The sequence below is a fragment of the Lampris incognitus genome, chromosome 15, assembly GCF_029633865.1.
Source record: "Lampris incognitus isolate fLamInc1 chromosome 15, fLamInc1.hap2, whole genome shotgun sequence".
Taxonomy (NCBI): Eukaryota; Metazoa; Chordata; class Actinopteri; order Lampriformes; family Lampridae; genus Lampris; species Lampris incognitus.
Genome location: NC_079225.1, coordinates 30449126 through 30476291, shown reverse-complemented (window position 1 = coordinate 30476291; position 27166 = coordinate 30449126). Strand labels below are relative to the sequence as shown.

At 40.0% G+C, this 27166-nt stretch overlaps 1 protein-coding gene across 3 annotated transcripts; it reads right to left on the bottom strand.

Annotated features, from left to right (window-relative positions):
- Positions 1 to 291: 291 nt before the first annotated feature.
- On the bottom strand, positions 292 to 27166 carry gpcpd1 (glycerophosphocholine phosphodiesterase 1). Of its 3 annotated transcripts, none has more exons than XM_056294029.1 (21): positions 27116 to 27166; positions 26621 to 26762; positions 26303 to 26490; positions 25747 to 25837; positions 25502 to 25586; positions 23936 to 24011; positions 22813 to 22854; positions 22502 to 22625; positions 21985 to 22225; positions 21064 to 21226; positions 19433 to 19562; positions 16870 to 16924; positions 16684 to 16776; positions 16229 to 16306; positions 15859 to 15898; positions 15545 to 15603; positions 14108 to 14173; positions 13055 to 13191; positions 12345 to 12480; positions 11484 to 11644; positions 292 to 1750 (listed from the first exon to the last, which is right to left on the bottom strand). In XM_056294029.1, exons 3-21 carry the CDS (start codon positions 26373 to 26375, stop codon positions 1552 to 1554), a joined length of 2049 nt encoding a protein of 682 aa, XP_056150004.1. In that variant the 5' UTR covers positions 26376 to 26490; positions 26621 to 26762; positions 27116 to 27166; the 3' UTR covers positions 292 to 1551. The 3 variants fall into 3 exon arrangements, with proteins under 3 accessions (XP_056150004.1, XP_056150006.1, XP_056150005.1); XM_056294031.1 differs by lacking the exon at positions 27116 to 27166 and adding an exon at positions 26868 to 27081; XM_056294030.1 differs by lacking the exon at positions 27116 to 27166 and adding an exon at positions 26876 to 27081.

Sequence of the window (27166 nt, the reverse complement as noted above, 5' to 3'; positions counted from 1 at the left end):
TGGGCACCATTTTCAGCAGTTTTGCAAAAGAACAAATCTTAAGGATTAGCTGCTTACAAAACTTGCAACCAAGTACTGTCAAACTGTCACATACCACATTCTAATTAGGGCCTATTCATTCATTCATTATCCAAACTGCTTATCCTTACTCAGGGTTGCGGGAATGCTGGAGCCTATCCCAGCAGTCATTGGGCGGCGGCAGGTGGGGAGACACCCTGGACAAGCTGCCAGGCCATAAAAAAAAAAAAAAAAAAGAAGTTCAAAACAACACACGTGGGAGCTTTATTTCAAGTTTTTTTTCCCCATTTGCACTTTTTATTTTTCTGTCCAGAAGCATCAGTGAAAATACTGGTATAATGGACTCATTTATTCCTATTAATTCAATGTTACCTGTTCTGATAGTGCATGCAATGCTCAAAGTATTTGGTTTTACTTTCTCAGTTCCTGTGATAAAATACCAACAGCCAACATACAGAACAATGAACTTGTTCTGCTAAAATCAAATGTAGCATTAACATTGCATTATGCATAATCATATTGTTATGTGTAGTGTAGATGTAAAGCTCTTCCTAATGATAAGATTAATGGAAATTTATAGGTGCCAAAAAACTGTTTAACAGTTTCTTTGGGATGCAATCAAACAGTATAATTTCAGATGTAGGCACCTTACAAGTGCTGTTGTTTCACCACCAAGAGGTGAGCTTTCATAAAAAGTTACATGTGCAGTTATCCTAATACACTTCTGACTTCAACGAATAACATAGTACTTCAGTTTTCTTACCAAGAATCTCTGTATCAAAGGATATTGCCCTGAATGATTTTGTTATTTTTCTAATACATAAGCATTACTTGCTGCTATTTTAGCACAATAAAAATACCAGGGGGAAAAAATCATTTGACTATAAAGCTGAAAAGAAAATTTTTTATTGCATTACCTGTAATATCGTTAACTTTGATATCCCTTACTATAATATGTGAATGTAATCATCTATGCCCATGTACACCCTTCATTTTAATTTAGCACTGTGAGAAAAAACACATGCAACAATCCAGCAAAATAAGCATCCACCTTTAAGAACAGTGTTGTGAAGACACTACCTGACTTTTATAGGGTTGGTCTTGGAAAGTGTCTCTATCTTTAAATATACTATCTCTCAGTCTCATGCATTAAAAAAAAAAGTAAATACATTGTATGATGTTGGTTTGGTAAATGTTCCTCAATTTCCAGGGAAAAAAATTAAGAATTGTGTGGATAATGGTCTGCCTCAACCTCTGCAAACGTGTTGCTACAGCATGTTTGCTGAGGAAAGAGTGGAGTGGAGGCTTGTTCAAGTGTAGTCAATGCTGCCTGAAAATGCACGGAGGGACGAAAGACACAACAGACTCTTTGAGTAACATCACTTGCTCAAATCTTGGCCTATATATACACACACACACACACATCCTTTGACTCATTTATGAATCAGTACATACTAATTTTACCATCCCATTCCCACTTCAGTCCTGCATAGCACCGACAGTCAAAGGGAGGTTAAGTTAGTACTGAGGTGTTTAAGAGGAGCTGAGGCCAGAGTCGGACTCAGCGCTGCCAGCGCGGGCTTTTGAGGCAGGGCAGGGTGCAGAGGAGCATGGAATAGAGTAACAGGAGCAGGTACAGCTCTTCAGGGTCTCTTCTGTGATCACCTCCTGCAAGGAGTGTTGCTCCTCTACTTTGAAGATGTTAGGCTGCTCTCCTTGGTCCTCACAGATTCTGCAGGAACAGGAGGAAAGCCAATTTTTAAGTTAGACTGGTCATTTGGGTTCTTGCATAACTGTATATCAACTGGAATCTTTTTAAATTCTATCAAGTCAATCTCTATTAAACTGTACAAACAAAGAAAGTTTGCTGCAAATATCTCATTGTTCTTCAGCATTATATGTGGACAAAAGAGTTAGCTCGAATTTATAGTGCCAAGTTATAATATCCATCCATTATCTGAACTGCTTATCCTGCTCTCAGGGTCGCGGGGATGCTGGAGCCTATTCCAGCAGTCATTGGGCGGCAGGCGGGGAGATACCCTGGACAGGCCGCCAGGCCATCACAGGGCCACCATGTTATAATAATAATGCATTTTATTTATTTAATGGTGCCTTTCATGACACTCAAGGTCACCTAACATCAAACACAATAAACAAAGCAGTAAAAAAAACATGAGTGCAATCAATAATTAAACACACAATAAGCAACAGAGCATAGCTCAGCAAGGAGTTAAATCAAGATGACGTGGTTAATGCAGCTGAAGTGAGTAAGCTAGTTTAAAAAGGTGGGTTATAAGAGTAGTTTTGAATTCTGTAATGAAGTCCAGTACGCAGATGTGATGGGGAATGGAGTTCAAGAATTTGGGTGTAGCATAGGAGAAAGCCCTGGCACCCATTGTGCTGAGGTTGATAGCTGGTAGTGCCAATAGACCTGCTGGCAAAGACTGCAGGGAGCAAGAGGGAGTTAAGTCTGAAGGAGGTCTGTGAGATACACTACCGTTCAAAAGTTTGGGATCACATTGAAATGTCCATATTTTTGAAGGAAAAGCACTGTACTTTTCAATGAAGATAACTTTAAACTAGTCTTAACTTTAAAGAAATACACTCTATACATTGCTAATGTGGTAAATGACTATTCTAGCTGCAAATGTCTGGTTTTTGGTGCAATATCTACATAGGTGTATAGAGGCCCATTTCAAGCAACTATCACTCCAGTGTTGTAATGGTACAATGTGTTTGCTCATTGGCTCAGAAGGCTAATTGATGATTAGAAAACCCTTGTGCAATCATGTTCACACATCTGAAAACAGTTTAGCTCGTTACAGAAGCTACAAAACTGACCTTCCTTTGAGCAGATTGAGTTTCTGGAGCATCACATTTGTGGGGTCAATTAAACGCTCAAAATGGCCAGAAAAAGAGAACTTTCATCTGAAACTCGACAGTCTATTCTTGTTCTTAGAAATGAAGGCTATTCCATGCGAGAAATTGCTAAGAAATTGAAGATTTCCTACACCGGTGTGTACTACTCCCTTCAGAGGACAGCACAAACAGGCTCTAACCAGAGTAGAAAAAGAAGTGGGAGGCCGCGTTGCACAACTGAGCAAGAAGATAAGTACATTAGAGTCTCTAGTTTGAGAAACAGACGCCTCACAGGTCCCCAACTGGCATCTTCATTAAATAGTACCCGCAAAACACCAGTGTCAACATCTACAGTGAAGAGGCGGCTGCGGGATTCTGGGCTTCAGGGCAGAGTGGCAAAGAAAAAGCCATATCTGAGACTGACCAATAAAAGAAAAAGATTAAGATGGGCAAAAGAACACAGACATTGGACAGAGGAAGACTGGAAAAAAGTGTTGTGGACGGATGAATCCAAGTTTGAGGTGTTTGGATCACAAAGAAGAACGTTTGTGAGACGCAGAACAAATGAAAAGATGCTGGAAGAATGCCTGACGCCATCTGTTAAGCATGGTGGAGGTAATGTGATGGTCTGGGGTTGCTTTGGTGCTGGTAAGGTGGGAGATTTGTACAGGGTAAAAGGGATTCTGAATAAGGAAGGCTATCACTCCATTTTGCAACGCCATGCCATACCCAGTGGACAGCGCTTGATTGGAGCCAATTTCATCCTACAACAGGACAATGACCCTAAACACACCTCCAAATTGTGCAAGAACTATTTAGAGCAGAAGCAGGCAGCTGGTATTCTATCGGTAATGGAGTGGCCAGCGCAGTCACCAGATCTGAACCCCATTGAGCTGTTGTGGGAGCAGCTTGACCGTATGGTACGCAAGAAGTGCCCATCCAACCAATCCAACTTGTGGGAGCTGCTTCTGGAAGAGTGGAGTGCAATTTCTCCAGATTACCTCAACAAATTAACAGCTAGAATGCCAAAGGTCTGCAATGCTGTAATTGCTGCAAATGGAGGATTCTTTGACGAAAGCAAAGTTTGATGTAAAAAAAATCTTATTTCAAATACAAATCATTATTTCTAACCTTGTCAATGTCTTGACTCTATTTTCTATTCATTTCACAACATATGGTGGTGAATAAGTGTGACTTTTCATGGAAAACACAAAATTGTTTGGGTGATCCCAAACTTTTGAACGGTAGTGTAAACGGGATAGATTATGAAGAGCTTTGAATGTTAATAATAAAATCTTAAAGTTAATTCACTGTGACACAGAAAGACAATGTAATTGAATCAGTAGGGGAGAAACATGTTCAGTGGACTATGAACATGTTATAATCCATGCTGCAGAATTCTGGATGAGTTGAAGTCGGTGAATAAGTTTGTTGGGGATGTCTGCTAGGATCACATCGCAGTAGTCAATGTGTGATGTGACCAAAGCATTGACTAAGACTTCAGTGGAGTGTTGTGTTAAAGCAGGGCACAGTCTGGAAATGTTTCGCAGATGGAAAAAGGCAATTCGGGAAACATTGCTTATATGACTAGAAAAGTAAAGGGTACTATCAAGGATAACACCAAGGCTCTTAGCCTGTGTGGAGACTGGTATGGCAGGTCCAGCAATGGGGAGTGAGCAAATATTAGTTTTCAAGAGTGTAGTGCCAATGAGGAGTAGCTCAGTTTTACTGTTGAATTTCAGACAATTGTTTGTCATCCATATCTGTAAATCATGGAGACAAAGCAGTGAGGGTACTGGTGGGGAGAGTGGAAGTAGGCTTAGTGGACACATAAAGCTGTGTATCATCAGTGTAACCGTGGAAATGGATACCATAGTGCCGGAAGATGTCAAGAGGGAGGAGGTAAATAATAAACAGGAGTGGCCCCAACACTGATCCCTGTGGGACTCCATAATGAACTATGAAACTTTCTGACCAGTAATTCTGAATCTGTACAAAATGTGTCCTGTCTGTAAGGTAGGAAGCAAACCACTGACACACAGTGCTTCCCACTCCAATGCTGGCCAGACGATCCATGAGGAGCTGATGGGATATAGTATCAAAGGCTGCAGTGAGGTCAGGGAGGATGAGGATAGAGAGTAGACCAGTGTCAGCTGCACGAAGGTTGCCTGTGATCTTAACCAGGGCTTTTTCTGTGCTGTTTGGGGCGAAAGCCAAATTGGAATTATTCAAAGAGATTATTGTTGTCAAGGAAGATCTGGAGTTGAGATGAAACTACCCTCTCAAGGATTTTGGAGATGAATGGTAAATTAGAAATAAGCCGATAGTTGTTTTGGTCAATAGAATCTAAACCAGTTTTTTTTCCAGAGTTGGTCTGATTATGGCAACCTTCAGTGAAGGGGGAACTGTACCAGTGGACAGAGAGGAGCTGATGGTGGAGATGATCAGGGGCAGGCATGTTTTAACTGGGGTTGTGGGAATTAGATCAAGGGGCCAAGTGGAGGTGCTGGACTTGGTAATAAATTCAAAGATGGGATTTTTAGTTTGAAGACTGAAGCCAGATAGGACAGTGGATGGGGACAGTTTCTAGGCGCTTGCTGATGGTAAGTCAGTCTGCATGATGTTAGCAGAGGCCAGCTGCTCACGAATTGTAATAATTTTGGAGTTGAAAACTTCAAAAAAGCAGAGCATTGTTCATTAGAAAGGTTACTGTTCATACTGGTTTCAGGTGGGTTGAGTAACCTTTTCACTGTGTAGAAGAGAGTTCCAGCATCCCCTTCACATGTACTGATATTTGCATAACAGGACATTTTAGCTGTTGAAAGAGCATTTTTGTAATGGAGCACATGATCAGAATACATTTGTTTATGAACAGCAAGTCCAGTCTTGATGCAAAGCCTCTCAAGGCGCCGACCTATAGCCTTGAGCTGACGTAGTTCAGGTGTGTACCAGGGAGCAGTACAGGCAAATGAGACAATTCGTGTTTTCAGAGGGGCTGAACTATTGAGTGCATAAGATAAACTAAACTATCGTTGTAGTAATCCATAAGATCAGGGAGCGAGGAGGTGGGAGCAGGAATGGGGTTCGAGAAGTTATTGAACAAACAACCCAACTACAAAGCGACAAAAACAATACTTCATCTGATTGCTTTTAAACAGTTCCAAAGTTTTTTGTGTCGGTTCAGTTGACTAACAAAATGTACAAACCCCGATTCCAATGAAGTTGGGACGTTGTGTAAAACGTAAACAAAAAGAGAATACAATGATTTGCAAATCCTTTTCGACCGATATTCAATTGAATACACTACAAAGACAAGATATTTAATGTTCAAACTGATAAACTTTGTTTTTTTTTGTTGCAAATATTCACTCATTTTGAATTTGATGCCTGCAACACGTTCCAAAGAAGCTGGGGCAGGGGCATGTTTACCACTGTGTTACATCACCTTTCCTTTTAACAACACTCAATAAGCGTTTGGGAACTGAGGACACTAATTGTTGAAGCTTTGTAGGTGGAATTCTTTCCCATTCTTGCTTGATGTACGACTGAAGTCGCTCAACAGTCCGGGGTCTCCGTTGTCGTATTTTGTGCTTCATAATGCGCCACACATTTTCAATGGGAGACATGTCTGGACTGCAGGCAGGCCAGTCTAGTACCTGCACACTTTTACTGTGAAGCCACGCTGTTGTAACACGTGCAGAATGTGGCTTGGCATTGTCTTGCTAAAATAAGCAGGGACGTCCCTGAAAAAGACATCGCTTGGATGGCAGCATATGTTGCTCCACAACCTGCATGTACCTTTCAGCATTAATGGTGCCTTCACAGATGTGCAAGTTACCCATGCCATGGGCACTAACACACCCCCATACCATCGGCTTTTGAACTTTGCACTGATAACAATCTGGATGGTCCTCTTTCTCTTTAGCCCGGAGGACACGATGTCCATGATTTCCAAAAACAATTTGAAATGTGGACTCGTCAGACCACAGCACACTTTTCCACTTTGCGTCAGTCCATCTCAGATGAGCTCGGGCCCAGAGAAGCTGGCGGCGTTTCTGGGTGTTGTTGATATATGGCTTTCGCTTTGCATGGTAGAGTTTTAACTTGTACTTGTAGATGTAGCGATGAAATGTGTTAACTGACGCTAGTTTTCCGGAGTGTTCCTGAGCCCACGTGGTAATATCCTTTCCAGAATGATGTCGGTTTTTAATGCAGTGCCGCCTGAGGGATCGAAGGTCACGGGCATTTAATGTTGGTTTTCGGCCTGCCGCTTACGTGCAGAGATTTCTCTGGATTCTCTGAATCTTTTGATGCTATTATGGACTGTAGATGATGAAATCCCCAAATTCCTTGCAATTGTACGTTGAGAAACGTTGTTCTTAAACTGTTGGGACTATTTGCTCACGCAGTTGTTCACAAAGTGGTGAACCTTGCTCCATCCTTGTTTGTGAACAACAGCCTTTCGGGGATGCTCCCTTTATACCCAATCATGACACCCACCCGTTTCCAATTTACCTGTTCACCTGTGGAATGTTCCAAACAGGTGTTTTTTGAGCATTCCTCAATTTTTCCAGTCTTTTGTTGCCCCTGTCCCAGCTTCTTTGGAACGTGTTGCAGGCATCAAATTGGAATTGGAATTGGGGTTTGTACCACACTCCTAACTAGGGTTAGGTAGTTTAAATGTAACTTGGTAACTTGGAGTAAATGACAATGGTACACATTTCAACATAAACTAAACTTCTGTGCCACATCTATCTACTAAACTATAAGCCAATTATTTGTCCATTCACAATTTATGATAGGGTGCACCTGCCTATTTGGTCAGAGAATTACAAATGTTTCACTTTCTGTGTAAATTCGGGTTGGACCTTCACAACCAACTATATAACAGGTGCTTTCACAAAAACAACTGAAGAGCCTACAAACGATACAGTGATGGAATACTGGTGCAGTGGCAGCACACATGTATAGCCAAAGAGATGATGTCATTCCACGCAGTGGACAAATTGCCATTTAAAGCTATGATCCAACTGACTAGTTGCCTGGAAGGAAAATCTTGTCTCTTCCAGACTTTCATAACAAACTTCGATAGAATATCCATGTAGCTTAGTATGAAACAACTGTCAACAACATAAGATTGCAATGACCACATCTGCAAATCTGCATGGCAGTGTGGCAAAGGCTTTCCCCTCCAATGTATTTTTGTTAAAATCTTTTTTTATGTATCCATTTTAAAGCCAGTAATACTGTATACCCTGGTGCATTTTAGGGGACTGTTTTAACGGTATGAAAAAATTGATACAGCCCAACCCGACTCCTAACTACCTTGCTGCAAAAGGAAAATTGAAGAGTGGCAAATTTGATTTCTTAATGCCTCCCAACTGCAGCATATCAAAGAGCTGCTGGCATTTACAATGGCTTCGTAGCAAAACAGCAGACCAAGTACATCCTCCCATACTGCAGAGGTATAAATAAAAAGGAACCAACATCTTACAATTTGGCATCTCTTTTAGACGCTGAGAAGTGAATAGAGACAAATGCAAATTTGAAGCCAAAATTCAGGCTTCAATTGGACCCTGGCGTTTTTGACCATCCATCTTTTCACCTGAATTAGTATATTAAAATTACACCACAGTGAGTGAGCTTGGTATCTACAATCGTATGGTACATACAAAAGCCAAATTATAAGCAAGATTTGTCTCATGCATCATTCAAGCCATTCACTCTGTGCTTCCTTTGCATGGCAAAATGAAGTAAAGTATCACATGCATAAGAAGCATGAGAGATGTTTTATAACAAACTCCAAGCAACATACAGGCATGAATAAAGACGGGATGTTTATCAATCAGGGAAAGTAGTCGATAGACAGGGCAGTTGACCAATCAAAGCAGTTCTGGTATGATAAAATAAAGTTTCATAAGAAACCAAAAGTAATTTCATTTGGAAAATGTCTCCTTTAGGAAGAATGTTAAGTACTATAGGGTTTAGGAGACTGACTTGTGAAAAGTCAACTGTCTTGTATCATTATCACTACTATTCTCCTCCAACTGTTTATAAATAAGTGAGATATAGCCTTTCAGGCAGTATTTGACGGGTGGGACCAAAAAGCAATCAGGGGGTAGGAGTGAGTAAATCACAAACACAACCAGGAACCAGAGAGACATTACGGGCATCTGGAGAACTTGAATCAATTCTCGACACCAAGCATTCACAAATTCTGAAAGAAAGAGGCACAGTTATGACAATACCCTGGAGATTTTAGGAGTTATGAGACCTACAAGGAAGGTGCATCTGAACTCCACAGGGAGCTTTGGGTTGGAATATTAAAAATGCCTATTTTCTGTAGGAGGTAGGGCTGGGCGATATCTCGATATTTTAATATATATCGATATATTTCTAAACGAGATATAACACGGGACAATATCGCTTGTATCGATATAGTTCATTTTGCGTTAAAATGATAATACATGGGCCGCAAGCTCGCACCTATTTCTCCCCTTCCTCTCCCCCGTGTCCCTACAGTACACACACAACCTTTCTGCAGCTCCGCCTCCGACACTTTGTGAGCACAAGCCCGAAGGCCCCCCCCCCACTCTCACACTCAGCGAGAACATGGAGACACTAAGTGAGAACATGGAGACGTGCGCCGCAGAAGAAGAGGAGTTGGTCAGTAAACGAAAGAACAATGGATCGATAATTTGGAGATGGTTTGGTTTTAAAGTGTCAGATGACCAGCAGCAAAATGTTTTCTGTAAAGAATGTAAAAAACCTGTTGCAACTAAAGGTTCGAGCACGACAAATCTCTTCCACCACTTACAACAGCGCCATAAAGTGCAGTACGAGGAGTGTGTCAAAATGCGTGCTGCGACTTAGGCCACAAAGCCTCACCAGCCTTCTGCCCCGAAACAAACCCTGCTGCAAGCTTCATTCACCCATGGTGTGCCTTACGAAAGAACAAGTGACAAGTGGCGTAATATTACCAAAGCTGTGAATTTCCATATCGCTAAAGACATGGCCCCCATATCAACAGTGGAGCAGACCGGCTTTGTACAGCTGCTAAAAACACTGAATCCGAGATACCAATTGCCCAGTCACAATTACTTCGCAAGAGAGGCACTACCCAAAATGTACACAGATGTCAGAGCCAGTCTTACTGCCCGGCTTGCAAAAGTGTCTCACTACGCGCTGACCACCGACATGTGGTCCAGCAGGATCTGCGAACCTTACATGAGTGTGACGGTACACTTCATGGAGGACTGGGAGATGAAAAGTGCCTGTTTTCAGACCAGCTACTTTCCGCAAGATCATACAGGGGTGCATACATATTTTATTTGAAATGTGCGCAAAGAAGGAATACCCTGTTTACATGTTTGTTGAAATTTGCACAAAGAGATGCACTTAAGGTTCTGTTGACATGTTGTATTATTTACAGAACTGTAAACCTCAGTGGAAAAGTGTTTATTGTTACTGTTAAATTATAACAGTATTATATTTTTGAATTAATTACTATATATTTTTGTCATGCAGGAAAGGGATTTGTTTTATTTTATACAAGGAGCATTTTTATTTCATATATGAGACAGTTTTTTTGTTCAATTTGTTTTATACATTTTGATATTTTGCAGAGTGACCTCTGTTAATAAAGGTGCCTGTGTGACATTTGGCATATGGCTTAAACTTATAACTGACTGTTTGTTTGTTTTTTAAAGGGTTTACTTCTGGAAAAAATGAATCTAATATGCTATAATGCTTTGGGGAAAACCCCAATTACGTCACAGAAAAAATATCGATATATATTGAGTATCGCCATTCAGCTAAAAAATACCGAGATATGACTTTTAGTCCATATCGCCCAGCCCTAGTAGGAGGTCTAAGTTTATGACCACAGTTCACATAATACAAGTATCATGGTACAGCAAAAGAGAGCTGAAACGGCTGAATAAACAGCTGACTACAAACTTCTGGTCATGTCCAGACAAGAAAGTTTTTTTTTAGGGAAGCATCTTTCAATCAGCTAGCCATCACTGCTTGACATATATCAGCATTTCTACACTTTATCTACAGATTTCATGTTAGAGAATTATGTAACAAATATTGAAATTAATTTCATTGAGAACTGTGGTTCATGCCAAGTAATTAGGATGTCTGACCATACTTGATTATGTAATATCTTAACCATGTGATAAACCCTGGCGATAAAAGAGCATTGTATTCAAAGCACAGTAGTTTGACATTGACCAAGTTGCTACACATGCACAGGTCAGCTTGGTGAAAGCCTTGCTAAACACCTGGAGTTGTAGTCAGGTCTGACAGACAACATGAAGTGTTCCCTGATGGGTGGCGATTATAGCTCAGTACATAATTCAGCACGTGCATTATTGCATAACAACACACTTTAAAGGAAGTCTATCTCATCTTTGACTAGGCATGGCTATAACCAAACAATCATAGACTGAACCTTAACCCCAGGTATATAGGATGTTTAAAAGAAGGCTGAAAACCACTGTGTACTTGAGTAGGTGAAGAGCTTGTGTTCACTGAAACAGAGGTTAAACAGGTCAACTCGCTGTCAGCAACAATTGGAAGGTTTTCAGGTTTTAACCAACCTATCGTAAATGAGCCCATCGATCCCCTGTTCTCTCAGCTTCCTTCTGGTCTCGTGGTCATTGTTGTCATCACCCCAGCAGAAGACCACCAGCCCTTTAGACTGGGCCTCCCGGATGTAGCCAAGGTTCTTCAGCAGTTCCTCAGTATGGGCACTAATACCCTAGAGGGGCAGTAGAATAAGTCCCATCAGTGATATATTTAGAGATTTAGTTAAATTTGTACGGAAAACAAAAACGGAATTAAGGGAAAAAATAATACTGATTTATGTCAGCTGAGATAAAAAAACAAACAAAAAAAATTGGGCTTGAAAGAAAATCTTACCACATAGGAGAAAACAAGAAAACTAAGAGTCAAATAAATAATGAGAGAAAAAGCAGTAAGGATTTTGAGGATGAGAGAACAATGGAAGAACGATCAATAAAGAAAGAGGAGCAGCACAAAATTAATCAATAGAGATGACAGCTCAAGGACAAAATCAAGGAAAAACCCATAGACTTGGAGGACTCTCAAATGTCTACAATAGCTACAATTCTTTCATTACAATGCTGGGACACTGTCTTCTTCTAAACAATTTGTTTTCTAGGAAAAGTGCTTTTTTTCCAGCAACAGCCTACTTAACTTTAACACAGCTTTACAAACACACAGTCTTCTACTGTTAGCCACTGAACAACTCCATGAGAACAGTCTGGGTTTAAGCAGATGTTTTCCCTTCCTTACCCACTGGTCTAGCGAGTCAGACTTGCGACTTTCTGATCACAGGCCTGCTTCTCTAAAAACTAAGCTATTGCCAGTAACACCCTATTACTGCTGTGTTAGATCAGACTGAACACAATCAGCTCCAAGAGCCAGCTACTGCTCACCAGGATGTTCTCGCTCTGGGCAAAGCTCATGGCAATCTGGGTAGTCTGACAACGGATGTCCATTAGCTCGGGGTAGATGTCTGAGATTCCCTGAGTCAGGAACAAAATGGGGTACTTGTTCTGCTTTTGGCGCACCCTGAAAGATGAAGGATGGCACACAGCCATCAGGAAGATCAGTAGAGCTCATTATCCATAACCTAAGATTGAGGACATAGTGGCCATTCACTATACAAATCAGTCCTCCTTTAAAAAAAAGCATCCTTCAGGCAGGGAAGCAAAACATATTTTATGTTTTGAGGTGAGTGATGTTTTGTCATAACAGAAAGACTGAATTAAATATTGGGCTGAAGATTCATCGCTAAGCATAGCAAAGATAAACCTTCAAGGCAATGTATTCTATTTACAAATTCTGGACTGATGTGCAATTACGAGTACTATTGTATGTTCAAGAAATTATAGAAAAGATCAATATGGCTCTTTGTTAAGGCTTTAAATAGTCTAGAGTCCAAATAAGCTAAACTATCTTTTGAGGAATGCTAATTCATATTGGACAATTACCATGACTACAGCGTTTCTGCCAGCAGGACACTGCATCTTCTGTTTAAGATGTTTTTTTCTCTTTTTTTCTATATAGCTACTTCCACAACATCATCTAATTTTGAATATACTTAACATACAGAACATAATCAATTGTTAGTGGATGTGCTCACATGGTGCATATGTCCGGGTCAAAGCAGGAGAAGACGATGCGTCTATTGCCAGCTCTCTGCAGAACACAGGACAGGATGATGTCCAGGAAAATATTCATGTTGAAGTAGGATGACAGGTTACCTTCCCATGATCCATCCTGGCAATACATAGCAAAAAAAAAAAAACAGCAAACATTTCATCACAAAGGCATCTTTTATACAGGTAAGTATGGCTCAGGTGCTTTACAATAAGTCAAGATAGCCATACACCTGCGCAACCAAATAACAAAAGGACAAAAACACAGTCACAACAATATCAAAATACTCAGTGACTATGAGACTACTATGTCTCGATGCATGCTCAATAATCCAGGTAAGAAAATCAAAGAAGTTTGAATTAGTTCATCTGGATACAACATTTATTGACAGATACATTTCATCACTCAACTAAGTTACATCTTCAGTCTAAACTGACTGCAAGCATCCTCACCCCTTATAAACAATACAGTAAAATACAGTTGCATAACGACCGACTCCAACGACCAGTTTCATATGCAAATATGGGTGTGACCATTAACTAGAGTTTCAATGGCCATATATCACAGAGGATTAGGGAATGTTGCAATCACAGCATTGTAAGATGGCGACAGAAACCAACAACCAGTTTCATGTGCAAACTGGTCCAACTAACACATTTTATTGCACATGAAACGTGCAATAAAACTTGTGGATTTAGAATTGGACTCTACAGCCATCAAAGAAGACACCGTTAACAAGGAGGGACGTCATCATCGGACTCAACGCACTACCAGCAGGCGCGTGTGTGTGTGTTAATGCATGTGTTGGAGCAACCCAAGATTTAAACATTGATTTATATGACTTGATTGTTTGTATCTGAACTTGAAAAAAAATAAGTGAATAAAATAAACACTAAATAACACACCCCCCTTATGTTGTGTGAGACCCAATAAATATCCTTCTGGACTAGAGATTTCTTAAACCCTTTGTGAGAACAAATCATGTATCAACAGCCATTATCTACATTTTCCACTCAGGGAAAATGGCAACACCCACCTTCATTTGACAAATCCACTTCAGCTCAATGTTGAAGCCCACGTGCTCTGGAACTGCTTGGAAAATCTAGAAAACAGACGTACAGGATATTATTCATTTATTTTTCTTTAATGTGACAGCTGGCAGTAAAGAATAAACAAAGAGAAGATCTGATTCATTGCACTCAAAATAACTGACTTGAATCTTTGATATTTGTAAAAGTTAGGGGGAAAGGATATCAACATTTTGATATGCTCCCTTTGGGAAACCCCGCCCAGCAAAATGTAGAAAAGGTGAAAAACCATTAAAGAGCTTTGGCAGCGTTTTCCGAAAGACATTCAAAGACTGGATAATCATCCCTGAACAAAGATGCCATTGAGGTTTTCTAATTGTTGAATTTGATTACATTATGGCTTTGGAGTTTTTCTTTGGAATCTTGAAGAGATCTTAATATATTTAGTAATGTATTTATGACTGGGTTATTTTATAAAGTTACTGAGCCTGCTAGTTTTCAATTTACTGAGCATTATAGGCCATTTTCTGCAGGTGTGAGATGATTCATGAATGTCTCACATTAAAAAGGCACATATCAGGTTCTTCTCTGAAATTGAATTTCTATATGATGAAATTTGGTAAATTGAGACTACTACCAATGAAGCTTTTTTATGCCTATTTTAGGTTTCTCTCCCATTCTAAACGTCCTTAGGTAGTCATACATGCTTAGCAATTCTCCACTAATTGAAGATCTTTTGCTATAAAGCCCCTTGAGGCAAATTTGTAATTTGTGATATTGGGCTATACAAATAAAATGACTTCACTAGAATGACAGTCATTTTGACTGTTTTGGATTTTCAAAGTTTAATAACTTTGCGGAAAAAAAGATACAGACCTGCCGCTTCCTGAATGCTTCCCAAATTGCATATATTTGCATTAAAATTAGTTTTAGATCAACTGCACAAAAAAAGCTACAAGATCTAGCTAAAACGACCATGAGCTGTCAAAAAGATGGCTTGTAATTTGTGCGTGATCGTGCGCATCATGTCACTATTTACGACGTGTGTTGGTTGCATCACTTTTTTCGCGAAGTTCATTGCTCTAACCTAGAAAAAAAAAACTAGCATCCTCCTGTGCAGAGTAATAGTCTAAACTTTTTGATTTTTGATTATTGCCAACATGTCTGGTTACAGCTGCCATTTCTGACGCACCATGACTACCACTGACACATTGCCTTTGGACAAAGGCCATTTTAAATTGTTTGAAAAATAGTCAGTCATTTCTTAACAGACATACTAACATATGCAATACATTAGTATCTCAATTGGGTATTTATCTTGACAGAATATAGAGTTTAAAAACAGTGGGTGGTCATTTTGAGCCAGTTAACCTTACCTGTGAACCTTACCTGTGAAGATAAAGTTTATGACCGAAATACACCATTTAACTTATCACAAAGCTCACCTGCGAGAGGGAGGGGAAGGGCTGATGCTCATCAATTTCGTCTTCATCATCCAACAGATCTAAACAAGAAACAAAGGGGATGACCCAAAGCTTTAGGCTAAGACGCGTAACTGTCAACTTGCCGGCTTATCATGTCTAAAAGCTACTTTCCAGTGATGCAAACAAGAGACATACAAAGCAGTCTTTCATCCCAATAAGGAATTGGATGCATGCCATTCTTTTGATCTAGAGAAACATATACAAGAAGACTAGGAGACCTGCTGCAATAAGACTGCAATAACCTATGAATTCAATGATGGCGTGAAAGATTGTACCTTTGTGATCATTCACCTTAATGGCAGTGGCATGGGCTAGCTGTGAAACAAAAGTCCATACATCATTAACAACAACTGAAAATACTGAAACATTTTATTACGATTCGACAAGTTAAAAAAAAAAACAAAAAAAAAAACAACAACAACAAAAAACGAACATTCAAAAAACATGGTCTACTTAGTCGAGTGGTTCAGTATTAACAACAGCAGATTGTTAGTGAAAAGCACACATTTGTATTAAGAGGATAGGATCACCTCATCTGCCTCCAAAGGCACCAAGCTGTAAATGAAATCAGAGACAGCGGTCTCTTGATCAGCATATCCTGAAAACACCCATGTAGGCTGCTTTATCTAGCAATGCCCTTTTTACCTTCAGAAGCTGCAGCTGATCGAATGTCAAGTCTTTGACTGGCACCTCTATCAGCTCAAGTGAAGTTTTGTCATTCTTCTGCAAAGGACAAGAAAAAGAACACTCAAACCCTGTCGGGCACAAATTGATACTGCAACTGGAAAACCTGAATAGTTGCTGTGCTGGGATAAAGTTTTACTGTAATTTTTAAGACCATTTTAAAATGTATTTGTAATATACTGAAAATGCACTTGGTTTTGCATAACTATATAATATACTACCTGTTTTTGCGAAATGTACCTGACCCATGCTCAAAATTTAAAAAATGCTCAAAACACACTTTGGAAAAACAAAAAAATCCAAATGACCCAACAAAAAAGTTTTGATCCTCATACTGGTTGATGCTTTAAAATGTTTATGATGCCAAATTGCCAGTTTCAGTGGGGCCAATCAAGCAAAGTAACCTCATATTTTACCTTTTTGGTGGATATACAGCAGGTCAGATCATGGTACACAATGGGAATGGAATCCTTTGAGAGATGAACATCAAACTCTACATAGGCAGCACCCTATGGGATCACATAAACAAAGACCAATTAGAAAGGAGGTCATTAAGGGACTGTCAATGTTTATTCAGGCTTTTAATCGTCTAAAAAACTCACATGCTTGGCAGCACTTTTGAATGAGGCAATAGTGTTCTCCCTGACTTTGTGGTGCCTGTAAAATGCACAAAGTGAAAATAATATCATCAGTTTTACATAAATATCAACAAGTAAACCCATGTCAATGTGTGTGGATAGTTTTTTTATAACGTCACACAAATAAGCAAGTGAAATCATAAACCAAGTTGTCAATACTGCAATTCATTTGACATTACTTAGGTATGCTCTTAAACAATAAAGTAATAAAATAAAATATAATAAACCTTGTAATTGTAAAATTAATAGTGAACTGGATCTACCCCCCCCTTCTGCTGACCTGTTGTGGTGTTAGTTAGATTAACAACTGTGGTTTGCCGTCGCCACAGAACCCTTGCATAGCATTTCGATCCAACCCCTCATCAAAGGTATAGTCAGACACGTACACGAACACAAATTGTCATTACATGCGGATGATTTATTGTTATACATAGCCGGTGTTTCTGTTTCTGTTGCTCTTGCCACTTTCATATCCTTAAATCAGGGTATGAATCTTAGAAAAAGCTTCTTAATATGGCCGCAAAAAGTTTCCCTTTACATAACTTACCATCTAAAATTGCTCACAGTAGTTTTATTTATCTTGGTGTGCACGTCACAAAAAAATCTGTAAACCTTTTTCAGGCCAACTTTGCAGTCTTTTAACCCGTACTAAGGACGATTTGGAACGCTGATCTTTGCTACACCTCTCTTTAGTCGCAAGAATTAATTCTATCAAAATGAATACTCTCCCTTAATTCTTATCTCTTTCAGTGCCTACCGATGTTTCTTCCCAATACATTTTACAACAAGGTTGACGGCCTAATTCTACCTTTTATATGGGATAAATAGACTCCTAGGATATGAAAACAGCTTTTGCAGAGGCCCAAACCAGATGGCGGTCCAGCACTACCAGATTTCAGGTTCATTATTGGACCGCTAGGATCATTCAGTACTGTTGTAGAGCAGAGATATCCCCACCCTCAATTTGGTTAGAGATGGAGGTCGCCTCATCTATACAGGCATCATTGTCTTCACTCGCTCACTTCTCCATTACAGACCCTTGCTCCTCCTTCACCAAAAAATTATGTGTTTAAACTTATCATTAATATTATTAAAAATTATGTGTTAAAACATTGAAGATCTGGAATCAATTTAGACACCACTTTGGTTTCCAGACAACCTCTTTTTACGTTCCGGTAGCCTCAAACCTGGCTTTTCCCCCATCCATGGTTGATAGTGTTTTCTCAACATGGTCAGGTCTCGGCATAAAAAGATTTAGAGATCTCTATATTAACAACACATTAACTACATCTGAGCAATTATCAGTTAAATTTGGTCTCCTCAGACATCATCTTTTTAGGTTCTTACAGATCCAGAGTTTTGTCTGCAGCATAGATCCCTGATTCCCCACCCTTCCTGGTGAGAAACACAGTTTGACACTTTTCTTATCCCACTTCCTATTCTGAAAGGTATCTTGACAATAATCTACAGACAAATTTGCTCTTAGCAAATCACCTCATCAAACGACATCAAGTCCTCATTGGAGGAGGAAATGGGTCAGGAAGTATCTGATGAACTGTGGGAAGGGGCACTCTAAAGGGTACACGCCTCCTATTTGCGCTTGGCACGGTCTCATTCAATGTAAAATTCATTCATAAAGCTCACTGCACCAATGCAAGATTATCCAAAATGTACAAGGATATGAACCCTAACTGTGTTAAGATGTAACCAGGCTCCTATAAATTATGTACACATGTGTTGGTGTTGCCCATCTCTTGTTGGTTTCTGAAAATACATCTTTAACACACTCTCGATAATAAGCAGCACATAGACCAAACCAGACCTCTTTATTGAATTATTTGGGGTTTCCTCACCCACATTACAACTGACCAAATTGAATAAGGATGTAATTTGCCTTTGTCACTTTTTTGGCAAGATAATTAATTTTGCTTAGATGGAAATCCTCTGCACCCCCTTCTCATGCTCTTTGGATTAAAGCCATTTTAAATTACATTAAATTGGAAAAAATTAAACACACCAAGGGTCTATAAATAAATTCTGTGCAATGTGGGCCCTTCTTTTCTTATGTTAGGTGAGTACATTTCCCAGCAGTTTCAGAGTGATTTATATTTATACTATTTTTTTTTATCCTTGTTGAATGGAAGTGACGACATGACATTCTGCTGATGTAAGAGGCCTGGTATGTGTATACACGGTATCTAGGATGTTAAGGAGGACTGTAGTGTCTGATCTAGCTGACCTGTAAACAATTGTATCAAAATATATTTTTGTTTCTCTTATTTTTATATATTTCTATAAATACTTAATCATTTTTCTGTCTTAATATTTTTTGCATTCTTTTTTTCCTGACACCGTGTTGCTGTATCGTTGTTTTTGATGTGCCGTTTAATACTACTAAAGAACTTACAAATGCAATTATTTTATAAATGCTGGTTACGTTGAAAATCCAATAAACAAAGGAAAAAAAAGATTAACAACTGTTTATCCTGAGATTTTAGGCACAAAAGTGTTTCTCTCAATATCTCACTTGGCTGCCTGTGTGCTGCCAGCTCCTCGATGGCCCACATCTAGGGCAGTCCTTTTTCTCCAGTGCTTGGTGAAGGAGGCACTCATGTCACACTGAAGACCCTGGATAGGGCGGATCACCAAGTAGTCCACTGGAAAGGACAGAGTGAGTTTGACAGCTCTTTTCTACATTGTAGGCAAGATGAGATAAAACCAATATTTCAAGAGGCTTTTAATACAAGTGGTACAGCTCCCTTTCCTTCAGCAGAGGTGACAACAGCCAACATAGACTAGCTCCCTACATTCCCATGGATAAAAAGGGTAATAATAAAAATATAAACTACAAGAGCGCACTCAGTAGAGTGCAGGGCTCCACCAGGTGTATCTGCCCTTCTCTGGTGCTCGGACTTGGGTGAAAAACCAGCTGAGGAGTTAGCACTCCATTGTAGTATAAAACAGGTTTTTCAAAGGTTTTGAATCACCATGATCACGAGAGGTCCTTGATCATACAGTCATAACTGCTCATAAAAATTATTAGGCTGACAGGCCCAGTAGTATGTGAGATTAGCAGCGGACAGATACACGTACACACAGACAGAAAAACCAGTGTTTTTCCTGCCATTGTAACACTTTTGCACAGTGCCCAAGTCGATCGAACGGGAAATATGGAAAATAAGTTTTTAATATGCAGTGCCAATTTTTATAATATAATAAAGGTGGGAAAACTTTATGCTTGTGCATGCATGACTTGCATCTACGGTTGACTCAGACCAGCAGTGACAAGAGTAGGCAACACTTCCTGTTTCGATTGCAACCTAGAGGAAGTTGTTCCTTCATAACCATTAATAGCTTTTGATCATGTCACTGCCCGATCTCAGTCACCTGTAGATATGAGTCGCGCATGCGCAAGCATAAATGATTTACCCAGGTTTATTATATAATGAAAATAAACACAGAGGTTATTATTTTTGGTTCATTTAGTGTTCCTCTAGTTCTCCTGTTCTAAGATCAGCAGTGAATGATTTGCTGACTTGTGAAATACAATCAACTTCTCGTTTACTGTCAAGACACATACCTGAACACATAATGTTTTGACAGTCGCCGCCCGATATAAGTCAACCGTGCGCATATGTGTGCATGTGCGACTCACATCGAAGGTTGACTCAGATCGGGCAGCAACAGAGAGCAGCGCTGGTCGGGCGAGCTAGAGAGTGAAGGAAGAGAGGGAGCGGCGTAGCAAAACAAATGTTTTTCAAAAGTTTTCAATCACCGCAACCACGAGACGTTCTCGATCATACAGTCATAACTGTAAACAAAAAATATTGGGCTGATAAGCTAAGGACACACGACACGCACATACACAGTGGTGGTCAAGCGAGCTAGAGAGTGAGCTGGAGTGCCCTGAAGAGAGGGAGCAGTGGTAATGAGAACAAACATTTTTCAAAGGTTTTTAATCACTGCAACCACGAGAGGCTCTTGATCATAGAGTCATAACTGTGCACAAAAATATTAGGCTGATAGGTCCAGTAGTATGCGAGATTATCTGCGGACAGATGGACAGATACACACACAAACACACATGCACACACGACCAAACAACAATATGCCCTCCAGGCTACCTCCTGTCAGAGATAATCTGATGCAAAATCTCACCTCGGACTTTCCCGATGGTTTGTCTGGAATTTCGTCCCATGATAGGAAGTGTGACCACACCAATGTCCTTGCCACTCTCTAGAAAAGATGAGGACAGGAGGCACGCTGTACCCACATGTCCTGGATGGGCATCACCCTGGACTACATGCTCACTCAGGTCCTCCTGCAGAAAAAAAAAAGGGTGGTACTAAAACAATGGCACTTAACCAGCTAACGCTAGGTAGTGTGCACCTGTTTCTTTAGTGTTTGTTTCAAATGGCCTGTGGGAAAAAAACATGGTTTTACAAGTTTGATGGCATTTAACCAGCCATAAATAGTTACTTAAATAGTTGCTGACAGCACTGGGACTTGGACTGACCAAACACTGCCACAATTACCACAGTGTCAATAAGTTAAAACAAAAATGTAAAATGTTCATAATTGTAGCTTTAGTTAATGAGTCAAGAATCCTAATTCATAGCTTAATTTAAAGTATGGTTGTAATGAGCAACCCAACCCCCCCCCTTTTTTTTTTGTTGTAGACATGATGAACCCCTATAAATGTGGGACATAATTTCAACAACGGCCAAGAAACGTCAAAAACCAGCTTCCATTTGGGAATAGAAAAAAAAAACAAAAAAAAAACAAACAAACAAAAAAAACAGCCACACTGCTGTCTTTCAGTTAAATTTATCTTCCCCTCTGCTGCACCGCCAGCCCCACTTTGAATGGCGAGATCTCAAAGTAGTCCAGCAAGTTCATCTCAACCCCACAAATCTGCATTTTTCCAAAGAGAGCGTAATTCATGGTTTCAGCAGCTGAAACCATGAATTACATTCTCTTTTAAGTAATGCGTCAAGAATCCTTTCTCATGGCTTAAAGAACAGTGAGGTTGCACAAGGTTACTTGTTTATCAGAGGGAATTAAACACATCAGTGTTACCTCAAAGAACTCAAAGGTGAGCTCCAGGTTGTCCGGGTCCATGGTGTGGATGCTGTACTCAGTCCACTGTGAGGGCTCCAGGGCATACCCACATTCAGGCTGAGAGTGACGTGACTTGTAGCAGTTGCCACTGATCATACTGATCTCCAGGGTGGTAGTCATCTTGTGCCAGGATGAGGGCACAGGCTCCTCCACTTCCTCCTCTTCCTCTTCCTCAATACCCTCCAACATGAGCTTTATCCTGGACAGGAAGGAAGAGGGTAAATAAGTTGAAATGTTGGCAAAAGACAGAAAGATGGATAGACAATGTAGAAAAAAGGATTAGGGAAATATATATATATAATCCATCCGTATACGCAAATACAGTGGGCTAATAAAAACAGAAAGAGACAGCTTTCTGAGACCATGTAAGGTAAAACCAGAGGTTATATTTACACTTCACCACTCGCCCTCCTCTCCCTTTCAGCTGGGACTTTCATTTTTGCGGTGTTGAATTTGATCAGGGTGACAGACTTACCTGAAGCGGGACTTCTTGTATTTCTTTTTGGTGATGGACACTGGAGACTTCTTGGAGTGGTGCAGACGCAGACGAATCTCTGTCTGGCATGTCAGCCAACCAGAGTCTACACAGTCCACCCCATCTGTAGGGAGGAGGGATGCATCAGGAAGGATTTGAGGAGAATTTGGACACATATGCACGAACACACATGGTTCCCACAGCCACTTAGTATTATCAGCTCATTATGATTTAATTAAGCCAATACTACTTAAGGACTTCTATGTATTGAGTCAGTAATATCAGTTTAAGCTTTACAATCATCAACTTACTGTGAATTCCAAACTGCCCGTCATCAATTTTCAGGTGGGATTCTGCAATAAAGCAAAATAAATTAGGAGAACAGAGGACTCTCACACAAGTAACCATTAACAATGAGGAACAGCCACAGCAGAGCATTTACACAGCATGAAATCATTTTTTTTCTCTGCCCCAATTTTCCTCAGCTTAATCTCTGGGTGCATTTGAGTTCACTGTACTTACAAAATAAGATCCCCATTAGTAACTACACTAATTTTTGCTCTGAATATGATCTGCCTCCTCAATTTTAACATAGTTAATGGAAATGACATTTGATGCTTTTGACCACTTAAATCAATTTAATATAGCTTTACAGTAGACATGGCATTAAAGTGAAATTTTTCCTGTGTTCTGTCCAGAACACAGGAAAAAAATCTCATGTTTAAAACAGATTTAAATTTTACTGGGAAAAGGAGGCCTCCTCTGAGAAGTTGGAGAAACAAGCCATAGTGGTACAACTTAATCCAAAACAGTTTTTTTTCCCCCAAGTGGATTTTGCTCAAAGAAAAAAAGGGATGGGGTGAGAGGGGACAGCAAGCAGGGTAGGGCATGACTACACTATTGTTTGTTCCTACTGAGCTCATTTTGATTGAGCTTTGTTTGAGTTAGACTAACACAATGACGATTCAACTAGAGGGATCTAAAGTCTGGCAGTGGCATCTACTACAGTGTTTCCTCTATAGCTCTAGAGTATTCCAGTTTCAATTGAAAAGCAATCTCTCTGACCCCTGCCTAAGCAAAGCAATTCATTGATACGTAACTATCAAAAGGAGGCCTAAAAAGCGCAACGAAAAAAAAGTTCTTGAGGAGCAGAAGTGAGATCCCGGTTTAGAGGAAACACTGCGGTCAACAGCAGGGATGTTAGCCTTAAAATAGAAGTTGCCCTTAACTACAGATTTCAGATCAGACTGACCTTTCCCCAAAATACAAACCTTCTCCTTTAGTGGGGGGAGCTTGCTCTGACCCTACATCAGTGGTATGGGGCAACTTCTATCTCCAGTGCTAGGATAGGGAATGGGAGCTCTACAGCAGTTTTTCTGTATCGTACACTTCACCAAACACAATCAAACCGTGCAGTTTTCTAGTGTTCTATACCTGTGGGGGTCATCGTGCGGGGCTGCTGATGGGTCTCCCACTTATTGACTATCACTTGACAGGGACCACCTGCACTCTGCAAGTCCAATGTTTAGTACAGTGTTAAGGCTTTCAGATCAGATACAGAGAACTTGTTTTGAGTCTGGTCTCAAAGCTGTCTTTGGACCAGAGTGTGAAAAAGGAATCAGAGCTGGTATAGTCACCAATCCCCAGGTAGGGCAGTCAGCCACCATGGGTTGAGATCTGAAAAGCGGATTTTATTAGTGAAGAAAAAAGAACTTGGAATCATTGCTTCAGTTACACATTAAGTTGCACTTTTATACATCTGTGCAGTACTGATTTGCTTCACTATCCCAGCAACCTCCATGTAGCTCCATCTTTCTTGCAAGTTGACAAATACAGTTATAGACCTGAATGGGTTGGGCAGCAAATACATAAAACTTGAAGTCAACTCTGAACAATTCTGAAAACAGCCAATATTGTTGCATACAACTAGTTAATACTGAAGCAAGAGCATCACTGCATAGGCATTAGAGCAACTTATACTGAACGTTTTGAGGAAAGAAACTGACAATTAATTAGAAAAGGGAAAAATAGGACCTCCCCCAAACTTGTACGAATTGTTATAAGCCAGCTAATACAATGCTCAGGTGACTATAGGTTTTTAGGCTCATGTAAGGGCATGTTAAAGTGCCTCACAAAAAACAAAACAAAAAAACATACCTGTCTTACAAACCTAAATTGTGAGCGAGTCAGTGCAGTGTCCTTATCTGACATATGAGCTCCACATCCGTGACTTAAAAATGGGGGGTGGGGGGGACGACCTCAGATGAGCTTTAGGTCTGAGGACTTGAATTATACCTCTCAGGTCCCAGATAACAGTTGGACAGGGTCAGCCATTAGTAACTTGTGTTTGTAAAAAATTTCTGTCCCTTGATCCCTGGTATGTTTTTGTAAGTATCTTTGCTACATACTTGGCTCACGTGCTTACATTAGCGTGAGCCAGCTGGCAGCAGTCCCAGGCCTGCAAGTTTGATGACTTTGACCTGGGGTCATTCATAAGGGAATAAACACAGATGTGGAGAAAGCAATACAAAAACCATGTGAGTGATAGTTGCTTTAACTCTGACATGTGTAATGCATTCTAATGCTCTTTCCCAAAGTCAGTGCACACGCTTATAATACTAGGTTCATAATGGCTTAATATAGGATTTATCATCTTCAATGCAGCCATGAAAAGACTGTCCCACCAACCTAAACAGGTTAGCAAGACTCATTCATCTCCTTTCTAATCATGAGCTATAAAGGAACAGACATGAATTAATACGGTACACACATCTCAAATCATCAAACACCACATTCACGTTCTTTGTCAACAAAACACAAGCAATATTGATAGCGCCACAAAATCAACTGATAAAACTAAAAGAATCAACAGCTAATAATGTTTAAATAAGTTTAAAATCAGACTGAAATAAGCCAAATTATCATGTAGAAGCCTGAATCCAATTTGACTTTGCTATATTTAATTTAGTTCCTCATAATATCTGCATTCTCTCAGCTCACCTTTGACTCAAGGAAGAAGCCTTTGAAATAGCGATACTTGGAAACAATTCCTCCGGGCATAGTAATCGTCTTGGTCCACGTCATACTGTAAGCAGAAACAACACACATTCAGTTATCATATCATAAAGACAACATAAACAGAAAAGCAGCTTACTCAGTAACTTTTGCAGACACTTGCAAAAATGGTTATTCTTCTAAGAGCAAGCCGTTTCAATATCATGCAATAAGCATAATGTTAAACCTACTGTTCATCACAAACAGGCTGTAAGATCACAGCTTTTTGATGGCACCAGCTTCCCAGGACCTCACAGCTACCAACCACTGCAATGACCTCACCTAAAGCAGTCCACAAATATTACTTAGTAGAGCAGCATTAGTTCGATAAGCAGAAATGCCGTCCATATTTTGAAGAAAAAAATCATAAAAGCTATTTTTTAAACAGTAATTCAAAGAAGTCCCAAACAAGAAAACTTTTTTTCCCCACTGGTCACATCCCCGGACAGCAAATAAAATGGCACTCCACTAGCACCCGTAATTTTAAACACATTATTTCCACAGGTGATTAAAAATAAATCGGCTAAAAATAAAGAAATGCAACTTGATGAAAACTCATCAAACACAAACGTTTTTATAGTTTAAAAGAGCAATAGTTTTGGCAATGTTTAACGTCTCGACGTCAACACAATTCGAGCTGACATGCCAACACATTTCAACATCTCTAGGGGGGAAAAAACTGGAGGCAAAATTTTCAATACAATCACTTTAAGTTGTGTTTAAAATTTCAGAGTTAATTAGACCTACCTGGGGCTGTCTCTCCTCTTACTGTCAACGTAACCTGAGTGGTCTCCATAGTTGTCACGGGTAAAAGCGGCATGCGGAGGAATGGCGGTGTACAAACACTGAAAGTAAAGCAGTTCCGGCGCCACTGCGCAACTGCTTCACGTTGTGGACAACTGGAACGTCTGATCAACTTCAGCTTTCACGTTACACTAAACAGAGAGCAGAATTTGGCCAAACTTGACATTAACGCTGAACATCTTTACAAAAACAGGTAGAAATAGAGGCGGGACACTACACTGTAAACGCTACTTTGGCAGGTTAGAGGATGAAGTTCGGTACCCTTTGCTTTTCGATGTGTTAGCTCTCTGAAAACCTCAGGAAGGAAGATCCCCAAGGGAAGTCTCTATTTTATCCCGCAGACAAGCGTCTGTCTGGGTGAAAGCAACACCTAACAACTCTTCCAGGGCCAGCCATTGTTGCCCTGCAATTGAATAAAACAAAACAAAACAACAGTATAGAGGTGTAAAATGACTGTGTGTGGAAAAGACCTTCTTAATCTGCCAGATTAAAAAAACAAAAAAACAACCTTCATACATTTTCTTAGCGACGTAGCAACGCGTGTAACGGCGGTGTATATAAACAAGCGCCGGCAGGAAACGTTAGCGGCAGCATTGTCTCATTCCGCCCTATTCCGGATCACCAAGCTAACATTAGCTGTGCAACGGTAATCACTTGACTTTAGCTAGCTCGGGCTAAACAATGTCATTTAAGCGGATTTGCGTAATTGTAATATCAAATGGCATAAAGTCACAAACAACGCGAACACGGCATTACCGAAATCAACTCGGCGGTTCGACGGCTGAAGCTATTCTGGGCTTGTTTTCG

Bases quoted from the DNA above. Each gene is read 5' to 3' on its own strand.
- gpcpd1 (XM_056294029.1), bottom strand. From the start codon at position 26,375: ATGCCGCTTTTACCCGTGACAACTATGGAGACCACTCAGGTTACGTTG. The intron at 22,226-22,501 runs GTAAGTCTGTCA...CTTCCTGTCCAG, and splicing joins TACAAGAAGTCCCGCTTCAG to GATAAAGCTCATGTTGGAGG. The intron at 21,227-21,984 runs GTAACACTGATG...TTTTTTCTGCAG, and splicing joins TCACCTTTGAGTTCTTTGAG to GAGGACCTGAGTGAGCATGT.